At 49.2% G+C, this 21,693-nt stretch overlaps 1 protein-coding gene across 1 annotated transcript in view; it reads left to right on the top strand.

The window, feature by feature from the left end:
- The first annotated feature begins 2,250 nt into the window (after positions 1-2,250).
- Positions 2,251-21,693, top strand: part of LOC126576574 (uncharacterized) — a 62,311-nt gene continuing 42,868 nt past the window's right edge. Inside the window, exon 1 of the mRNA XM_050237884.1 lies at positions 2,251-2,327. Coding sequence (XP_050093841.1) covers positions 2,303-2,327 — 25 coding nt within the window. The 5' untranslated portion in view covers positions 2,251-2,302. The remainder of the gene's footprint in view (positions 2,328-21,693) is intronic.

The following is a 21,693-nucleotide window of genomic DNA, read 5'->3' as shown; positions in this document are numbered from 1 at the left end:
ATGACGTCGCTCAAGTTATTTATACTCGCACGATGGGACGATCGCAAAGTGTGTTTACGTATGTCGGTCGCTCGTACGCCAAGCGTACACTCTGGGTTTGGCAAATATTTTTCTGTCATTCTCTCTAATCCACCTAATTTACCACCACCCCCGTGCATCACAGGGACAGTACCACATTGAGGCAGCCCTCCGGTGGGAGCAGGAAAGGCGGCCATTTAATTTCCCAAAGCAAGCAATTACTTCGCGGAAAGCGGAATCCTACCGATTGCAAATACCATTAGATACGTAAACTGCTTAATATGGAATGAAGGCGGGGTAGGGGAGGTTTCCACGGATGTTTCAAACCCCTTTTCCTCTTTGTTTTTCTTCAAATAAGGTGGCTCTTGAATTCTTCCAACGCCATTCTCCATGATCCGCTTTTTTCGAACGCCACTTCAAGGCAGAAAAGCGGAAAAAAAGAAAAAGAAGAAAAGCGCTTTCGCGAGCATAGAGCGAAAAGTATCACGCGCCCGGGGATGCCATTAATTATAAGTTTCTCCTTTTGTTGTGCCCTGTTCAGCCCATCTCTCTCTCAAACACGCACACTCACATTCTAGTCCCTTTCCATCGGTAGCATCGGTTGGTGGGATTTGTAGCAGCAATCGGGCGGAGCAAACCGACACCGAGCTAACGCTGTACTTTACGCTGAAAAAACCGAATGGTTCTGTTGACATTGGGAAATAAAATTTAATTCCAGGATTCAAGGACTGTTGAATTTTCCTCCTTACAAAAATGGCAGCAAAAGAAGAAAAGTGGAGCTGCTTTTAACTGCGGCACGGATTAGTTTTAATGTGACCAGTTTTTATCGCAAGCCAAGAATTTTACGGTGTGTTTTAAATTAAAACTGACACAACCATCCAACCATTGCATATTTTTCATTTAAACCCAGATCCCCATTCCTCTGTACTGACTGGAAAATTGTTGACAGGAAGTAGTTAAGAAATGTAGAAAACATTAAGAGAAATAATTTAAGACGTTTCCGCAGTTCTCTGAATGAATTAAAATCCCAAGTTTGTCAGAATCCGATTATATATTTTTATCGTATTTCTTTACCATTTCCGTGAAATGCAATCGTTTGGCTGAAATACTGTGTTCAATTTCTCGTTGTGTCTGAGTGACTTTGCTTTCGTGGATTTGTTGCTTAAAGGAATGCGTTTTATAACAAAATTAAACCATTACTCAGGACACCATTAAAAAGCCATCGAATGCGTTCGAGCGCGTCACGGACCCCGCACAACCCGGATGTTGACCCAATTGTACGACGGCCCTAGCTCTCGAAATGGCCCACACGTACCGATTGTCCCGTAATGGATAGTGATTTGTTGAGGATTGGATGTTTTTATGTCGATGCGTCCAAAAGACTCTTCCCGTAACGAGCTCCGAACCTCGGGAACCGAAATTCTCAATCGTTAAGCCACACTTCAGCATCCCATTCGCGGGTGCGTCCACGGGCGATCGAGGACGGGGTCCCGAATGGTCTTTCAAATCACGGTAATTCTATGTTTTATGGAAGACCACCGCTAAAGTGATCTCTACCCACTGGCGCAGACCGTGCGAGGCAGTGATTCATTTGTTCGGGATTGTAGTTTAACGTAATGATGTACCGTTCCTGTTGGGGGGACGGACTTTAGGGCTCATAAAGCTCCGCGAACCGCCTTCGGTTCCATGGAAATAAAGATGGGCCAGAATCGGCCTCGGATTTGTCGATTCAGCGGTCAATCGGGTCGTAGCTTTCGCAGCAAATCTCCGGTAAATCATGGGAAACACATGCCTTCGCAACATTATGAGCGAACGAGAATGGCAACGATCCATTGGTTCTGGTGGTGGCATTTGACGGAGCAGGACGTGAGGATTGCGATGATATTGCGTATTGTATTCTGATTTGTTGCTTCCCTTTTCTATCGATGGCATTACTCGCGAAACACCTTCGATGTCATTTCGATTTTATGGTCAATTGGCTGCTAATAACAGCGAGCGAGCGAGCGAGCAAAATCGTTTTCATTTCAATCAATTTTTGTTTTTTTATTTCTTCCCTCACAGAACAGTGCACCATCATCGGCAACGGACAACTGGTAGAAAGCACTCGAAGAGCGGTCACCACTATTCATCATCAACTAATTCCTCGAGTTTCCAGTTCCGAGAGGCAGGAAACAGTTTTCCGCGTGTAGCTTCATCGAACACCAGGGCCTTTAAAAAATCAGGACCCGTCAAAAGGAGGGAGCGCCATCCCGTACCGGAGCACGTCACAGAAAGACCAACAATCATGGCAGCCACAATGAGAACCGGAGGTAAGTGAGGGCCGGATACGTGGGTCGATTTATCGAACGCTTCTGTAGGGAACAAGGGATCCCCTCCCGATCCCTCGGACACTTCGTTCGGCCCAATTTCCTGTTTGTGAATACGGTTAGTGTAAATACTGGCCCGCAAGCAAGCCAGGGAAAAGCGAAGACAAAAAAACAGGGAAGAAAAAGTCCACTTTTGCGACGAGAACAACCTTCCCACAACATCCAGGGACACGAACGCGGACAGATATCAGAATGATGAAAAGTATCGATTCGCTTGCGGCCCACGGCCACCCTCAAGAAGGGTTGCTTTGATTTGTTCTTCGCTTTTGGTTTCGTGCGCCCGAATGTCTGCAAGGCGCGGGAACAGCGGCGACGGCGACCATTTAGCGCCGGCAGCACGAAGCGCGAAGGCGAAGTGTTTGGCTTCTGTTTCAACGCCCGGAAACGGAAGGATCTGGCCACATTGATCGATGGTGATGAGACGCCAGACCCCAAAAGTGAATCACAAGAACGATGACGATGATGATGATGATGATGATGACGGTCTTTCGGTCAGCGAAACGTGTGATGCTGTTTTTCACGGTGGTTTTCGTCCCGATTGTGTGTTTGCTCTTACAATTACATCATTAATTTTGCTGAGTCCGCGGAGCGGGACCGAGTTTTCGCGGGATCTGTATTTTCATCTGGTTCTACTACTTCCTTTCCTTTTTTTTATTTATTCCCACCCGATTGCCATTTCCGGTCGGCTTGCGGGAGTCGAGACGGAGGGAAGATCGTTCGCTTTCGGGACCATTCCCAGAGCGAAGCTGGTGTGTGTTTTCAGCAAGCGCATTCCTCGAGGCCGAGGCCCACCATCACCAGCGGGGCAATTTATTTGCAACGTTTCCCGCGCACGTAGGCCATTCGTACGTGTTTAGCTCACGGGGCCTGTGGATTGCTTTATGGCATGCTGCCAAGGTGTGACTCAACAACAGATGGGCCCGGCGTGGAATGTATGACCCCGCATGGATCCATATTCCTGCCAAGCAATTACATTAATGCCCTCTAGTTGTAGTGATTTTGCCTTTTACCATGCGATAACGAATAATACATCGTGAAGATGTGTTTTATGCTTCTCAAACAGCTGAGCAAAAGTTAAGGTAATAAGTGAAAGATATGTTATTAAATGCACGACAGTAGTAGCATTAGTAAATGTTACAATGAAGCATCTGCTTTATGCTCAACACAAACGTAAAGGCATTTTAAAATGCGTTCGCAACAGTAGCTGAAGCTCGGCTGAGGGTGAATTTTATCAGAAAAGCATCCCGACCTCGCTATACTTTCCAGCGAATCCAACAAGCCTTCTCATCGTTCATCCTGTTTTGCTGACACGACACGAGCAGCAGAAGGCCACCACCGCAAGCAGCGCAATATTCTGGACGTCTGGAAGCTCCAGCCCTGGTGCTTTCTTCGTGCAGCAGCGAACACACCCGGCTTAACGGCCACAGCCTGCCACTGCTCGTGCTGATGCTCGTGAGACACTCGCATGACGACGAAACGCACTTGAGAACGGCTATAATTTTCCATCCGGTTTGTTCGAGAGCGACGAAATTGGACGGGAGGTTCACCATTTTTTTTTTCGCCTTTGTTTGAGCAGTACGGGCTGTACGCAGGCGGCTAAACGAGAGGCTCAGAGTCGGCGAGTTCTGGTGAGCCGTAATTAGGCTAATTAATGTTGCCGGTGGCGGGGTGGATGGGGGTAGGATGAGAAGTATTAAGCCTCGCTAGGGAGGGACGCTCAATCCTGGGAGGCTTTCGTGTTCGCAGAGGGAGGGAAAGTCCTGATGTTATTCGTCATGCAGCGGTAGATGAGCAGCAACGCGATGCTGTACCGCTGTGGATGATGATTTGTGGGCCGAGTGTTCAGTTAGTGAAACGATTTGCAATTCGCTTGAACACAGTTTGGTGACATCTAACAAGGCAATCCCATGGTTGACTGATTTTACGAGAAATTATAACAACAAAAGAAAAAAAAAATATTTAGATAATAATTTTAGATATTAAATTTAATAGAGTTTCCATTTATGAGATCTAGGAAGAACCTTGTAAAATTATCAATTCATAATCGATATAAATGAAATGTGCACCCTCGACAACATATTCATCGTAAAATCGAATCGCGACGAGTACGGCAACAGATGCATGAGTACTCTAATGTATGTAGTTTCAACAAATGTTGAATCAAGTGCGGTATTGCAATGGCTGTTGAATGCGGCATAACATATTTCATCAAATACTTCCGTTCCACAACCCCCCCCCCCCCCCCCCCCTTACCAACAATCAAGCGGTAATGAGCAAACACCGAGCCGATGTTTATGCCGATTTCTAATATGCTCCGGCATGCGCACCGACCGACGCCAAACACCACCCAATGGCCTGTTATTAATAAGTCGTTTCTACGCCCATAATGTAGTCAGGGAGCTGATAACCTGGCGGGGCACCCTGTATGCGCCCCAAAACATATGCTCGAAGGGAAGAATAATTTTCCACTCTGTTTGTCATCGCATCCACACACCAACTTCCCGCATTTGACACAGAACAGAGTTTGGATTCTACACAAAACGATGCTGGGGGACACGTTTACGGTGTGGTGGTTTTGCATTTCGCTTGGGAGAGCGGGCTGCCATGATGCCATTACCATTCCTCTCCCATAACGCGTGACGTAGCGCGTGACAGTAAGCGAGCGACACAAATTATTGGTTGCAGCACTTGTGCGAACTCAAATAAATCAATTTCCACAAAACCCGGTGCCCGACGTGTGCGTTTACGTGGCAATAGAATCCCCATAATCCCGTGTTCCATTCCCCCCCCCCCCGGCAAAAACCAATACCCTTCATCATTCAGCGAATCGTTATCGAAAACTGCTTCGATGCTCAGGTGTTTACGGAGCGACGATCGTCAACGAAGCAATACGAAACCTACTCCCACACCAGCCACCGGCTGTTTTGTGGAACTGTTTGAGTCCCAAAATCCTGGATCCAGGGCACTATTGAATCGTCGTACATCATACGGGGGGAGCGGTATCGATTCGAATTGCTGCAACGTTTGTGGACACGTCCTTACGGATCCTGCAGTTGCACCACATCGTTCCGAAACGTGTCAGCAACGGATACGTGCTTGGGTAAATGAAAGAGCTCGGAAGATGCTGATTATGCGCCGATGGGTTCTTTCAACTTTTCCGGTAATACATTTGCATTTCCTGTACGACTCGACGACGACGATGCCGTTGTTGGTGAGATGCAATTCTTTCCTGCTTTACCGGCACAACCCGAATCCCGAGGTTCCGTTTCGTTTCGGTTTCATCGACTGCCGTTCGTTCGACAGCATCCCCATCCTTTTTCATCGTCATTGTGCCATTGTGCTTCCGTTTGCATAATTATTGGGCTAATGCATTCGAAGCAGCCACACAATGGAAACACATAAGGGGGCAACTATTGACAGGGGGAAAATGAAGAGGAGGAGAAGGAGGAGTGGAGGTTTTTACTGCAGCACACCCCCCATCGGGGCTCAGTGCGGTTACGGTTCAATGCATTCGCGAGCACAATGGCATTAGAATGAGCACGTAACGTGGAAAGCGGAACCTTCTTCCCATTCGAACCACCGCGCACCGCGTTCACATTCACCGGAGTGCCTGGCGATGGTAACTTCAACTGTTGGTGAAACTCATAAACGGTTCGACGCGTTTTAAATGCTATGAAAACACTTTAATCCCAACCGATTTGGTTCGGAAATAGTGGCGGAAAGAGCGCTTTTATTTGTTCGACCTCAACAATCGGCCTGTGGCGGGTGTGAACTCAACAAGTGCTTGTTGAAACACTGAGAAGGGGAAGCCGTTTTGATTGTCACTGTGATGGGCTAAGCGTTTTCACTTTATTTGATTGTTTTAAATCAGTTACAAACGTGATTAAATGGATCAATTAAAGAGATAAAACAACCGATAATCAGCCAGTATACCCTTTTTATCAAGTTTTACTTAATTGGATTTGAATTGTTCAATTAAATGTTACTTTTTTCATGACGAAAATATCGCTTTTATGTGATGGAGGCGCCTAGTAGCCATCAAAAACTGGGCGCCTCCATCACATTATTTTATTTTTCATTTAAACCTGTATCGATGGTTGTAATGAATTATATTTATATTAGATCGATTTTATAAAAAATAGAAAAAAAGTTTTCGTAATTAAATTAAAAAAAACCGCCAACATAAAATGATAATTTTACGAACCATTCCCAGTTCAGCCGGCCAATCGCCGCCGAACGGATGCTGTTTGGCAACATTCGCTCGTCTGTATTGGTGTCAGCTCGTTCCGTCGGTTCTGTCCCGTTTGCAGGAGCAGGTTTGGGGATTCCGTGTGGCTGTGAAAGTGTGTTTAAGCTCAGCACACGGTCCAGGATTGTTGTCATTCGAACACGCCATCCACCATCCACGACGGTTACGGTGTGCCAGTCCCTCACACAGACACACAGACAGAAGCGCATCCCTCGTGTCTCCCGGATGTTAGGAAGCTGCCTGGCGTGAGTAGCAGCTAATGTGGCCGAGGACCATGCCATGCCCCGAAAATAGCTCCACCGCGTGGAAATGGTGGTGGATATCCTGCCGCTGCTGCTCCTCCTTGGTTGCAGGATGAATGTTTGCCAGATGTCTGTGGTGAGTTCGCTCCCGTGGTGAATTAAGGATGCTCACTCGCGGGGGGATGCGGTGAGCATTTCGCTCACTACTGGGTCGTTATCGTTCACCGCCACTCTCTCTCTCTCTCTCTCGCGCCGGAGCGAGACCATTCGATGGTATTGGTGTCGGATTCGGATGCTGGCCAAGGATGCTGTCCGCTGCCACGCTTCGGTCGGTTCGGAGAGGATGCTGTAGGGCCCGTAGCAGATGTGGTTGTTATTGTTTTGCGTTGCATGTGTGTGCGCACTTTGGGGGGAATGGAAATTGAATCCAATTCTGTTTTTCTGTTGTTTGTTTGCCTTGCTGGCTGGCATGCTGGCAAGCTAGCTAACCAGGTTCGATATTCCAGGCTAGAGCTTCACCAAGACTCTCGCCAATCTGTAGCCAATCGCTCTCGGGATCTCGGAATGTGACTGTGAATAATATGAATTACACCCTCAGCCCTGGCGTCCAGCCGACCAGCGATGCCTGGTGGGCTCCCCTGCATGCTTGATAGTAGTGGTAGCATCCCCGCGTGTCGTTTGTCATTCCGTCCGAGGTACGGGCGTTTCGAAAACCGAACCGAACCCGCGGCCGAGGCACGCTAGTGTGCAGTGTTACCACCCAGCCAATGGTGGGCAAAGGTGTTGCGAACGTTCAGTCTTAGACTTTCGACTTCGCTGGTGGCGTGGATTTTTGAGGTGCAAATTCGTTTTTAGTTGGAATTTATTTGTCCAAACATTCTGTGAGAGCTCTCCTCGGTCGAGGAACGATGCAGAAAGACAAACCGATTGGAGCGAACGAGTAATGGTTATGGAATCTGTTGGCACCACTCCAGAGATCCGTCGGAGATCGGAGTTCGGATGATGGAAACGGCTTGCCCTGTGCTGTGCAGTGTTGGAGAGGGTGGGGGGAAGGGGCTGAAGTGAGAGTATCTCCGGTACGCATCTCACCGTGGTGAAGCCGAGTGAACGCCGTTGGCCACCGTTCTCACCAGGCTCACACTCCACGAATCCCTGTCCGGCGTGACTTTACGGCCCGCAAGCTTCCTGATGCGGAAGCCATTCCATTCAGATTCCCGTTCCCGTTCGTTCGTTCGCTGCATGTGTTCGAGCTGCAGCCTACACCATCAGCCTGCCTGCTCGGCTCCTGCAGTTTCTAGGCGTATGTGAAAGTGACACAGTTTGTCTATGTATGTGTGCATGTGTATGTGTGAGAGGGGGGATCGTGAGAGGACGTTTGTTGTTGTCGAGATAGAAAGAAGTAGCAGCAGCAGCAGCAGCGCTAGCGTAGTGGGAGCAGAATCCATCCTCACCAACTTGTTCCTGGTTCAGCCTGGAGGCGAGGATTTAGTGAGTGACGTCACGGCGCTCGGTACACACGTCCTTTGCCACGTATCGCCGCCACCACGGAGTAGTCGGACGGAACGGACCGTATTTCTTTTCGGTTGGCCCCCAACGCAACCGATTAGCTCGTGAGTGAGCGCGATTTCGCGAAGATTTTCGGCGAGACCTAGGCAAGGTCCTTCCGGTGAAGGTGAATGCAACCGGTGCACACCGTTACGGGTGCTGGAAACAATCCAAAAGTTCAACCGCGACCGCTGTGACGTACAATCTGGACGTGGGCCAGAGCCAGCGAGATTTGGTTGGCACCAGTACACTCCGTTGCGTTTATCTGTTGCCCTCATTCACCGATGGCTACCATTGTGTAGTTTTGGGGAGGTAGTTAGATGTTGTGAGAGGTGATGCGTAACGTGCCAAAGCAGAAGGAGCAACGTTGGCAGGATGCCCGGAATCCGGCACTGTGTTCGATTGTCCGAGTGCTTGTGTGGTTGTGATTGTGTTCCAGTGTAGAAAAGCGAATTAACCACCAGTCGAGTGTCGGTTTGTGCTGGCGCAGCGCTACCGTTCACAAACGGTACCCCCGGGCATGCTTTACCCACCCCGTTAAGTTGGCCAGTGTCACTTCCGGTACGGTGTAATAATATCCACCACCGATCCAATCAAACAGGACTTTTGGGAAATGCTGTTTGAAGCGGGGATGAGGAGGTTGCCTACATTCCCTGTAAGACTGATGACGTAAAGGGGTTGGTGGTGGGGTGTTGGAAAACAGTTTGGATTAACTTTTTGATTTCCCCTTCATCCGATCTGAGTCACGGGGCCACTCAGTTTTTATTACTTGGCATGCCGTCTTCTTTTTCCACAGAAGTGTACTCCCTCCCTTTAGTTTTTTTTTCCATTGCCGTCAAACGCGACCACCCCAGGTCATCCCTTAGAACCCTAACCCAAAACCGGCTTCATCGCTTTACGGATCGCTCTTAAGGCTCAATCAATTTCCTTGTCGTCGTCGCTGTCAACGTAGCAACGGTACAGAACGGCAGACAGAGAACGCGTGCGAGAGAGAGAGAGAGAGAATGTGGTGCCCTGGCCGGCCATAAACCTGATGGCAAGGATGTCACCCCGGAGCGCGGTGAAGGCGCATCGACGTTGACGTTGAATTATTCATAAAAAGTTACCGGAACCGGGACATTGAGTGTCAAATATCTCGTTACGTGCTCCTCAGTTACTCCCCTCCCACCCCAAGCCTCCCCTCCTCCCCTTGGGTGTGAGGTGTCGACGGCTCTCGTGCTGGCGTTTGCCGAGACATTCCGGTGACCTCGGTTGCCTGGGAAAACGATTCGAACCCAATAACTAATCAAGTGCTTCGTCGACATCGTCGTCACCAACTCCGGATCCCGTGCAAGCCTCCCCCCGGGGGTGCCCCGGCATAGGAAAAAGGATTCTCAACGGTAATCCCTGGCGTACGCGACGTGGGACGTGGTGAGCGTGCGTGAGGAAAAGGTTTCCATTAGGATTATTGAAATCATTAGGGCGCTCGATAGCGAGAGAGCGCCCGGCCCGGCATCCCGGCACTTCGTATGGCCCGCACCTCCTGTGCCCGGCCTATCGCGGGGTTGGCCGACCGGCTGGTCGAGGTCTCTATCACGCGCGCCTTGGGCGTTGTATGTTCGGTGCGAAAACGGGCGTAGCGCGCAATCTGTAACGGTTCTGTGCGTGCGCGTGAAGAAAGGATAGGCCGGAAGCAGCCCCGGAACTTACGCATTCCCAGCCAGGACCAGCCAACAAACTTTCGGACGGAGACACGGTGAGTGACAGTGACAGTCAGGTAAATTGCCTACCAGTCCAGCGCAGAACGGTGTCTTGCGGAAGAGTGGGCGGAAATTTCTGTCTTTCAACCGCTGTTCCACCGAACAATGCCTGGGGCAGCAAAGGACCGGCAGGACGGGCAGATTTGAAGCAGTTGCAAACGACAATTTGATGCGTGGAACAACTTGGAGCAAGTTACGTCGCTCAGTGTGCGCTTGACGGACTGGAGGCCGAGATTCGATTCACAGAATTCAGCGAAATCGCGAGGGATTATTTTTAGAATTCTCGTTCACCATTTGCCAAATCATCTCCCCCCCTTCCACAGGCACGAATTCAATGAAACGGAATTACCAATTCGTGATGGCCGCCCACCGTTTTGTGGGCATTCGCAACATATTCGTTTAGGGCAAACCCCTCTCTCCCTCTCACTCGCATCATTCCAAGCAACATCCGAGTGAAGGGAAATTATTAATGATCCTTTCATACCCCGTCGAACCCGGTGACTGTTGCAGGTGCTAAGCTGGCACGACAAAAAGAGAGAGAGAGAGGAATTGTTTATTGCAACACAGCAACAGACCCTCCCATTGCAACACAACCCCACCATTCATAATCGACCGGTGGCCCCCGGGATGTGTATGTGTGGCTGGTTGATGGTCTGGTTTACCCCCTTCTGGTGCTGGTGCTTGAATTGCTGTGCTGCGTGATGTTTTATGGTGCAATACATAATCGCTCACACCGTTCATCATCTGGTTTATGTTATTTTTCATTTTTACCAACCCCATCCCCTCGTGCAGCATCCCTTTTTGCCGTCCACACCTCTCGCTCGCTCACTCACTCACTCACTGATTGAGCATCGAGGTTCGCGGGTGCGCACCATTCTAGCAACCGTGGCAGCCCATTATGTGGCAGCCATTGCCACATCCCGATCCCGATGCCGGGTTCGCGCGAGGACAATGTGGAAAAATTACGACCCTCCAGGGGGCTGTTTTACCAGGTTTCAACCCCCCCCCCCCCCCCCCAGCACACGGTTTTCATGGGTTGATACGATTCATTCACTGCAGATGAACCACCATGCCGTACCATGCGTGCCACGGTTTCGCCAGCTAATGATACAACGGACGCGTCTGGTTACCACGTGGGCTATCAGCTGGTGGTGTGCTGGTGTGTTGGTGTGTGTCTTGGATGCGTCATTTTTATTGTCTTGCCACGATATGTTGCTCCCAGGAGACCGAGAGAGAGAGAAAGTGTGTGAGGATACACGCGGATCCTTAACGGTGCTGGTCACGATCGTTTCGGAAAACCTTCTGCCCTTTGCCAATGAGGACGCTGAGCGATAAGTTTACGGTTCAAAGGTCCCGTGTGTGTGGAAATGTAGAAGCGAATGTTTATTTTTAATAAATCTGTCACGTGCCAGTCCGATGAACTTATCACACCGAGCAATGACATTCAGGGCCATGGAAGGCAGCATGTGCGGTGCCATGTTGACATTCACTTTATCCGTAACACACGCTCACACCCACCACTAAATGCCATGCCGTCAATTCAAACACTTGGCATTCGCTCTACCAACAACACGTGATTACGAAGGGAACCATAATTAGCGCACCGGTGCTCTGCTTTCAATCGATCTTGGGCGAAAGCACCGATTGCCGATAATTACACGGCACCACCACTGCTCCACGTGCCGCTCCAATTCCATTCAGGGTGCGTTAATTCGATCGATTGAGCGCCGTCATTAGCCACCGCACAGACACACAGAAACAACTGTTGGCAGGCGAGACTGTTGTGTCATACGTCCGCCCACTGTCTCGAATGATGAATGAGGAGGCAATGGAGGGGTGGTAGCTGGTGCTAAATCATTTCAACAACCACTTCTTCTTCCGCTCAACAAGTGCCGTAGAGGGAGGTGACCACCACCTTCACTGAGTTTCGTTCGTTCAAAGTGCAACCAGAGGGTGCCATTTGGTCAGAACGATGCAAAGACAGGGTTGAGAGGGATTCGGGATGAAGATGTTGGGTCTTATTTGGGCGGCAGGTAATCACTCGTTTTACCGCGAAACGTGCGTCATCAACTAGCGGCACGTGATCAGCGAATACCTACCACCCACTCGGCATGTCATTTGCAGTAAATTGCGCCACCAAATCAGCAACAACAACAGCAGTTTCGATGCTTCGACGGGAAGCGTTCAAGATGGAGATATATAAGGTTGAGAACCGATTTACGTCAGCAATTCGTGGCCGCTAACGGTAGTTTATGTTTATGCCCCATAGAACCGACTACCGTTTGCTGCGGCTCCTTGCTGGGTTGGCGATAATCTACCATTAACTGTATTGGGTTTCGGGACAGGAACACTTGTGTCTTGCGCGCTCGCACGCTGATTGCAATTAATGGCGACGGGCTGGATGATGCACTGCGACCCAATTCGATGTCGACGATGCAAATAATAGAGGGTTATTGCGATGGTTTCTGCTGCTGTAACTATGGTCCAATCCGTGTTTAATTGTTATTGACTTGCTACCGAAAATGGCCCCCAAATGAAAGGGTGGAACTGGAATTGAGTCCGGATTAAACCGCTAATCCCGAATATACGTTCAATCATACTCGGTTCACATCAGCAGTCTAGTAGCCCAGACTTCTCCTCCTAGTCATCCTACGGGGCGTAGCGTGAAGTGTCTGCAGTATTGGAATACCACGCGCACCAGCACCCAACAAATTTCGTAGAAACCCGTTCCATCCGGATCCATATTGTTCGCCCAGAAGTAGGGCTGTCGAACACCAGTGGGTGTTCGCTGGTTTTTTTTTTCTCTTTTTCCCCGGGAATCCAGGTCCCGGGACTGCGAGCTATATCACTACCATCGGACTCCTTTGGGTTAGGCTGCTAGGGAGACAAATATTTCCGGCTGATCCGTACCCGGATCCGAACGCTACCGAGAATTCCAGTCTGTTTCGTAGATCGCCAATAAGCGGTGCCGATGCCGAACCATCATCAGTGTCGTCGTCGTCGTCGTCGCCGTCATCATCCTCATCGTCACCATCGTCAGTGAGTGAGTCCCGGTTGGGGCGGACTTGCGTCTCGTGAAGGATGTAAAATATTTGCTTCGGAAAATTCGGAAACAAAACGGGTCCCTGGGCCCCAGACAAGCGAGCTGCCTCCGCGTGGGGAGGGAGATAGATTATTAATTTTTTCGTATGCTTTGCTGTGGGCGTTCTTTTGGGGTTTTTGGGATCGCCATATTGGGATCGATTATTTTCAATTCCACGGGCCAGCTGGCAGCTGGTGCGAATGTGAACAGCCCGTTCTAGAGCCGGTCAGGGTATCTGGCGAAGCTGGATCTGGATTCTGCAAGATTAAAATGAATTTCGAAAAACGACAAAAGACGAGATGACAGGCCAGTTAAGCTGGTGTGAGTGGAGGAACTAGAAGCTTGAGATGTATTGGGCATATCTCAAGAAAGCGCATTAAGAAAAACAAAAAAAATTAATGTATAGTTATTGAAGCTACTCTCAGTGGAAGGTATTACTCGTGGCCATCAAAGAACCGCCACAGACTCTTGTGGACTCCTTTCACCAACAGATTTCCCTTAAAATCTCTAACCAAATCCTAGATCCTGGAGCTAAAAGGGGCTGGCGGGCTGGAACCATGCATTTGAAAAGAGCTGTGAACCGTGAGCAGATGAAGAATATGCCCATTAATCATCATTTATTTTTGGAGTGATTTATGGGAAAGTTTCATCCCGACATATGCCGCCCTCGCATCAACCAGCTGCTGGCCTTCATCAACTTCCCTTAATGCCCTCGCTGGATGGCTCGCGGCGCATCACTCACGGCCCTGATCATCAACTCATCAACCAGGGACGCCGGGAGTGAGCGGAGTGCCGCTTCATCGTCGGCCTATCGCCCGGTCGCCCGCATCACGATGAGGTTGCAAATTGGAGGTTAATTCTAAAACCAAATTATGCCCCCGTCCCTCCAGGTCCTCGTTTTTGGCACTGGCTCGAGAAGACGAGAAAGAGAACGAAATAATAACGAAGGATTGGTAGCATCAGATCATAGACTGGGCCATGGCCATCAGATAAACTACTACTGCCTCATGTCTATCATTTTCGAATGCAAAAACCCACAAAACCCGCGGAAGAGAGAATGAAATGCTTCGATTAATCATATGCCGGGGGTGGATGTTACGAACCGATGGGCAAACGGCAGCACATCCATCATGCTGCACGTCGCTCCGAGTTGCTGCGTAGTGCGATTTGACTTTGTGACGAACTAGCGAAGAGGAACTCCCCCGGAATAACTATCATTTACGTTAGCAGCCTCGGTGAGGACGATAAAAATATACATTTTGAGTTGGCTAGTAGCGCATGATGTCATCCATTTGCCAGCCCTAACTGCTTTTGGGATAAGTTTGCATAAAGTGCCGCTAGGTCGATGTGTTCATTCACGAGGTAGTGTGGCCCGTTTTTGGGGGGCAAATCTGATCGCACTCGTCTCCATTTTGGGGGTCGTCTTTCAAGCCAGGTCTGGGAGTTGTGTGGTCGGGCATACAAATTACCACTGTTGCTGTCATGTTGGGATTATCTGCTGGATGGAATCTTATCCCTCCGCATAAACAGTAAGATGCCGGAGTGAGAGCGGTGCAGGTTGGTAAGTAAATGAAGCAGAAACCACGAGCTTAGCAGCACGAGCTCTCGGTCAACGTCTGTCCGTAATTGTAGCCTTAGCGCCTCCAACTTTCGAAGAGCAACTGGAGCCTTACGTTGAGGGCAAACCGGGGCTTTCTGATACTTTCGATCGGCCGGTCGGCTCAATGATAATAATGATGATGATGATGATGATGATGGTAGTAGTAGGTAGCTCCCTTTCACCCTCGGTTGGGTCAACCAAGTAAACTCTCACTTTCACTTCAACCGGCGGACATCGGAGTGCCCAGCAATAACAATAATTAACCGACAATAAAGCTCCTCTGTCGGGGACTCATCCTGGGACCCTTCCCTTTTGTTCGTTCACTGGAGGGGTTTTTTTTTCAATGGACTCTGGAAAAACTTCCTCTCCGGGGAATGAACAGCCGACCGACCATTTTGAAAGCAAATGGACCGAGAACAACCCCACAGGAGAAACACTCCCACAAAGGCTCTCCTATTTCTCCGTGGGCCGTAGTCTCGAAGAAAAGAAAATGCCCCTGAAAAATGTCCCTCTGCTGGTCAAGGGCGGGGTTACCGTGTAACAGGAAGCGCCATAAATTGATTGTAAAAAATACAATTAATTTGCCCCCCGGAAAAGGGAATGCTGTGCACGCCGTAAACGACGAAGCAAGAAAAAGCGCTCTCGAGAAGCTTTCATTCAAATGCTGGGCACGATTTCGATTTAAATGACCAGCCAGCCCAGCCGGAGTTGGACGTTCCTTTCAAGCTCATTCCTCGGGGAATTAGATTACGATTCTCTATCCAGTTGTTGTAATCGATGGATTCCCCCCCCCCCCCCCCCCGGCACTGGAATGGTTCCATTGTTGATAATGTCATTTTCTAGAGACCGCACGCTTCCTAGATTTCGATGCCAGATTGCCGGAGTAACGCTGTAGGCACTACTGGTTTTCCTTCCCCGCTCGGGGACATTCAAGCAAATTTAATATTTCATCTTCCATCGTGCCATTTTTGTGGTTCCCTTAACGAACGTCCCGGTCCTGAATGATGCCTTTAATAGCTTTATAAATCCAATTCTTTATTGCCCCGAGAGTGATGTGATTGTGGCTGAGGCGAGGCGAAGTATTCACCACATTTGTCCTCGTTCGCCCAAGGGATGAACGACGGAAAGTATTGGAGCCGTCTGTGGTGATCATCGTCAAACGTCCACTCAGGCTCTTGGTAGTGGTAGAACTAATGGTTTTGGGAAGGGTAATAACATTCAAAAACTCAACCAAAAACCACTTTAAAGGCACCCAGGCACCACCTTTTGATTCTCTGCTCGTCTTCCATATAACTCACTTTCGGATCTCGACGAAGCAACGTAAGGCACTTGTGTGGTGGTCAATCCGTATAGGATTTTGATAGAAACCGGCACATCATGCCCTTGCCTGGTTGCTTGCTGTTGCCCTTTTATTTCCGGATTATTGGCCCCGTAAATGGCGGACGTGCGAATGGTCAGTTTGTTTGAGTTGCTGTCGGTGCTACGTGTGGTCCTCGGCCTCGCATTCAGCCATTACTATCATTCCCCGGGTGCTAGATTGGCTTCCGACAACCGACGGAGGAAGTTAAATTGAAAAGTAATTTACGATTTTCCGACCGTCAACGTGCAAACGCAATCGCAGTCAGCGCGAGATTGCCAGAATGCCGAATCCGGGCAGCTATATTGACCAATTTAGGTGCAATCATTCTTACCTCAAAATGGTGTACGGGCAACGTAGCGGGTTGAGCTCGTTTCTAGCGAGAACCGTGATTCAATTAGCTTTATTTAGGATTTTGATGAACTCACTTCGCGCCACTCGTGGTCTCGTAGCCGCTTTCAGTCTACCATCATCATCACCACCATCATCATCATCACGATCATCATCACCGTACCCATTATCCCGCTACAACACAGTCATCAGCGGCGTCTATTTGTTAAACTACTTACGTAAACTGGGCCAGGAAAGTTGAGCAACCAATCTTAAGCGGCCTACCCTGTCATCTAGCCCTCTCCCCTCCCGGTGGTGACATGGAACTCAGTGTAGAGCGCAGCTGCAATATCATTCTGTTTTAATTACCGAGCAATTTGGTTTAATTTAATCTTCTACTTCAACACGTTAGGTTCAATTAGAGCACCAGGCAGCAGTCAGGCAGGGATGGTGTGGAAGACGAAAAAGGGTCGGTGGTTTGCTTGAGACTGCCAACAGAGAGATATGTTCAAACCGAATGGCTTTCATCAAGATTGGTATGCTGCGAGCGACTATTTGGTAAAGCATCGCCATGCTGGCCTGTCTTTAGATTGATCCGAGGATTGGTTCGGCTATGAATGTGCATCTAGAAGATAAGGGGGAAAGGGGAGTCTTTTCCAAAAGCCAACAACTCCAACAAACAGAGCGACCTTAGAAGTCTCCTTCCATCCCATTGTCTTCACTGTGGCCATTGAAGGCCACTTATCGTGACAATATTCACCGAGCATCTTGCACTCCGTTTTGCTTGTAGTCGTCGTCGTCGTCGTCGCAAAAGGATAATCATTAGTATGCAGATAACGTCACCAGGACGATCGGTCTACCTCCCGGGGGGGTCGGGAGCCGGGTTGAATGGTCCTTCATTCTACGTTCTCTCTGTTAATCTTACAAGAATTAATAACTCAGCTTCATCAGTTCGCCTTGCATGGTGGTGGTGCGCCGTTTGCGAGATTGAAAGCATAAAACGCGAGACTAGAGACCCCAGAAGCCTGGAGCCAGAAGCCAGCGTGAACCGAGAGCAGATGAAAACATTTCACGAGGACTGCTGCCTTTCCACTCGCACTCTCTGTCTCTTTTTCTCTCTCCATCCAGAGCCAAAAGTCCTGGCAGCGTGCAGGGTAAACAAAGTGCCGCTCACCCGGTACCGTGCCCGCTGGTGGTGCCAGATCCTTTCATTCAACACCATCCAGTATGCTTTAATAATGCATGCTGGAGGACCGAAAGCAAACATTAAAGGATTACTGGCCTCACTGGGGTACCACCGTTGCGTTCTTAGCGGTGTTCTGGCCGCCCCTGATAGCCACCTCTGTCTGCGTCGCGGGTGGGGCGAGGAAGGGCGAGGAAATTTGCTACTCCACAGGGAGACGACAGCATGCGGCCATTCGCGCCACGTCGTCCTCGTGGTGGTGATGTTGCTGCCTAAAAGCCGCGTTCCCCAGACGTTCAACGACACCCCCCGCTCCTGACATCACCCAGGTGTGGCTTCCCTGACGCCAGGGTGGCCTCCCTGAAGCCTGAAACGGACCTTTCGCGACGTGGCTTACTAGGCGCCTCCATCACGATTGATGGTTCACCAGGCGCCTCCATCGTACTTGGACACGATGTGCAACTCGAGGGCTGCAGTATCCGTACCACGTCCGTCGATGCCAGGAACGATGCATTATTGATGCCTTCGAGGGTTGTACGTTATGAGCGCACCAGTAGCGTCGTCGATTACGATGGTTCCAAAGCCCGTAATCGATCGAAGTGCTAATCAATGCGCCTGGGCCAATAAGAGAACTTTTTTTTTTTCGAGGAGCGCTTCAAACTGACGCTTAGCGAACGAAGGGTAATGAAGGCTTAGTAGTCCCTTTTTACACTTTAAGATGGATGCAAAAATGTAATTTAATTCTGGCACTCTCGAGTTAAATTTCTTCTTAATTGTCTACGACACTCAACATGTAACGTAACATTGGCTGGAGTTTGTTCTCTCACTTTCTCTTCCATTTTTAAATTGACTCTCTGTCCCTCTCTCAGTCTGGCTCTCTCTGACTAACCCCACAGCGTAATTACTGAAACCAAAGAAACGCAATCAACCCTCGTCCAACGGGGAGAGGGGCTACGTGTCCGTGGTGATGCCATTCCTTTATCAGCTTCGCTTGCACGCTCCCCTTTGCGCCAAAGCCAACTCGACGCCAGATGCATGTTATGACCTCGCCTCGCACAAAGACGGCAAAGGTTATGGACGGCAGGGGGTGGTAGCTGTTTATTAGCGTGTCTCGGGCGACCAGAGTACGTGGTTGGCCTACATTTTCATGATCGGATCGTGCTGCCATTCTGAGCACAAGGCATGCAGTCTCCTTCCACCAGCGGGGGCTATATCGGGTTTTAAATCGGACCCTCGTTGAGTTGCAGCACCGTTTGCGGAGCAGAAGTTCGAGAAGGGCATCGAAACCGTTTAAGTTCTTCGTGTGGCAGCTGCTTTGTTGTTGAAAAGTTTTTGAGTGTCACGCATTTTTATTGCTCGTACTTGCGCTCGCATATGCTGGCCAGATTATGATAAAAAGGATCCTTATTGCAAGCAACTGGTACAAACGATTGTTTGATATTCATCCACAAAACGTATCCACATCGTATGTGGCATGACGAATGAAAATCTATCAAACACAGCACGACGGAACGATCCACTCCTTTTCCATTTTCACTCAATTTGATTTCATTTTATCCGAGTTGTGTTCTTTCACCGTTCGGAGCTGATACATCATGAGACGGTAGCCTTTCGTTGGTGTGCTCGCTTCAATTGTGCACTTTATAGTGTGCCCGCACAGCCAGCCAGCAAGCCAGTTCATCATCTTCCACTTGGAAGAGTTTGTGATTGCGATTCAAATACGATTACCGACTGCCGCAGCCAGACCATCGACGCTATGATGTGTATGACGACTTGTATGACGAGAACCGTCACCGTTGGCCAGCTGGTAAACGATTCTCCAGAAGTGTTTCTCGAAGAACAGAAGAGACAGTCTCCTCACAACCTACGACCTCACGTGGCCTTGTCTCTCTCTCTCTCTCTCGTTCTCTCGCTCCCACCACGACCATAGCCTTCAACCAATGCTCGTGATGCTGCGGAGAACTGCAGCAGCTAATAAGCACTTCGTTTCAGCCATAAAGCGTTCGACGGTCGAGACAAAGGATGTGTTGGTCGGTTCCACGATTCCATGGCAGCAGATCGACGGTTGTTAGTTCTGTTCTAGTCAGCACGCTGATAGCCTTCACAGACCTTGTGCTGATGCCTTTTTTTTCTTCTCCTTCGCACACAAAACAGAGCACAGTACCCGGCAACTCATAGCGAGATTGACCGTCGGACAGGACCATGGGTCATAACTTATGAGTCTCAAGCAAACGGTTTGTCGTTTCGCTATCGAGCACTGATGTTAAATGGTGCGCACATTCACAACAACTCTCCAACAAACACGCCGCAAGTGTACGCCAGTGAGAGCTCGAGAAGTTCCTCTATTTTCTTTCTCGAAAAAAGGCACATAAAGCAAATTCGAAACGAGTTAGTTTGCTGTGACGTTCCAAGTAGTAGGTTCCGAGTGTGCAGCTTCAAGTGCGCTTTTCACTACGTCATTCACGGCGAGGGCACTGCGAGGGCTTTCGACTGAATGGCACGGCGAATGCATTATCCTCGGATCGGGGATAAGGATTTTTCGTAGAAAATGATACAATTTCCCATTGCAACCGGGTTAAGCCGGGTTACTCCGAGATCTGCGGTACGGCATACGAAAGCACACAGCATGGCGAGACGAGTTGCATTTTTGCAATCACAATGGCACTCTACAGTTCCATGGCCATGGTTTTGCATGGCCATCGCGTCCACAACGGGTCCGTACCGAAGGTGCTCCATTCCCGATGCTGTTCCCATGTGGCTTGCATTTTATTGCTTCCATCTCGCGTTTCTGCCTTGCACCCAGCTGCTCCGCTGCTTGTGAATCAGAAAGAATAAACGCAAAATCCTCGCAGGTAACATATTGCAGCCATCATTCGTAACAGGATATTGCTTCGGGTTTTCTTTTGCTCGTTTTCTATCTCTTTTTTCTTACTCCATCTTTTTACTCCTACGACCATCCCAGATAGTCTGCAATGCTCTAGTGTGCTGGGCGAGCGCTGTAAGAAATACAAATTGTTTTCCACCGGATGGACCGGAGAGTCACAGGGAGTTGGTGAGACGAACGGCGTGGAGTGAATCTCTTCAATGTAGCCAGGTTTTGGTTTTGGGCTGCCCGTACCCCGTACCTTTATCGCTCGATTTATGCGTGTGGGAAGGTAATACGGACACTGATGCCGTACAACAGTTTAGCAAAAAGTTTCTGACGATACATTGTTTTAGCGGAAGCAAATCAATAGTTTTTCGAATTCAATTTACTTCCCATCGGAATGTCGCACTCAGGGAGCCAAAAGGGAATTACTTTGCACGTCTTTTGTTTGGAGTTTTTTGCGTTTTTTTTCTATCGTTGATTGGCATGAAAGTTGCTTACCAGAATTTTCGGCTTAATGGTTTTCCATGAATAAATGGCACTCCCTCGGAACGTTACCAAATCATCGTCCTTGAGCTAAATGCCATTTGGAGTAGCCGTTCGGTCGTGAATGATGTGAATTATTGACTAACTCCAGCAACTTTATGGTCATTCTTCGAACAAGATTGAAGGTAATTTCAGCAGTTGCTTCATATTTGAATATGTTTAGCAGTTTCACCATTTTGGCAATTTGATTCGCAACACATTCTGCTGCACACCTCCGATGTCGAAAGAAACCAAACCACAAGAAACTTTCCCGAAACTACCACAAATATGTTTGAAACTTGGTACCAGCAGCTCATGTACCAGGAAGCGAAGTGTAGTGTACGTAGCTTCCCATTGCTATGCGTAGCAATAATGCCAACGATGCCAGGCTGCCACCAGCGTGAAAGCAGCCGCGAGTTAGAGAAACTCGAAACTAGCTCGCTCGAATAGCGTTCCCCCGATGCATGCGGCCCGAGATTTCGCTACAAGCACCGCTCGTCCAACATGCAAATGCAAACTTGCGCGCGTCCCTCGCGGTCCGCTGGCTGCTTCCATTAGCCCCAAAATCCTCCAGCACCCAGGCAGCCACCA

Source organism: Anopheles aquasalis, chromosome 2 (genome assembly GCF_943734665.1).
Source record: "Anopheles aquasalis chromosome 2, idAnoAquaMG_Q_19, whole genome shotgun sequence".
Lineage (NCBI taxonomy): Eukaryota > Metazoa > Arthropoda > Insecta > Diptera > Culicidae > Anopheles > Anopheles aquasalis.
The sequence above is the reverse complement of the archived record's forward strand: the minus strand, read 5'-3'. Positions and strand labels throughout refer to the sequence as shown.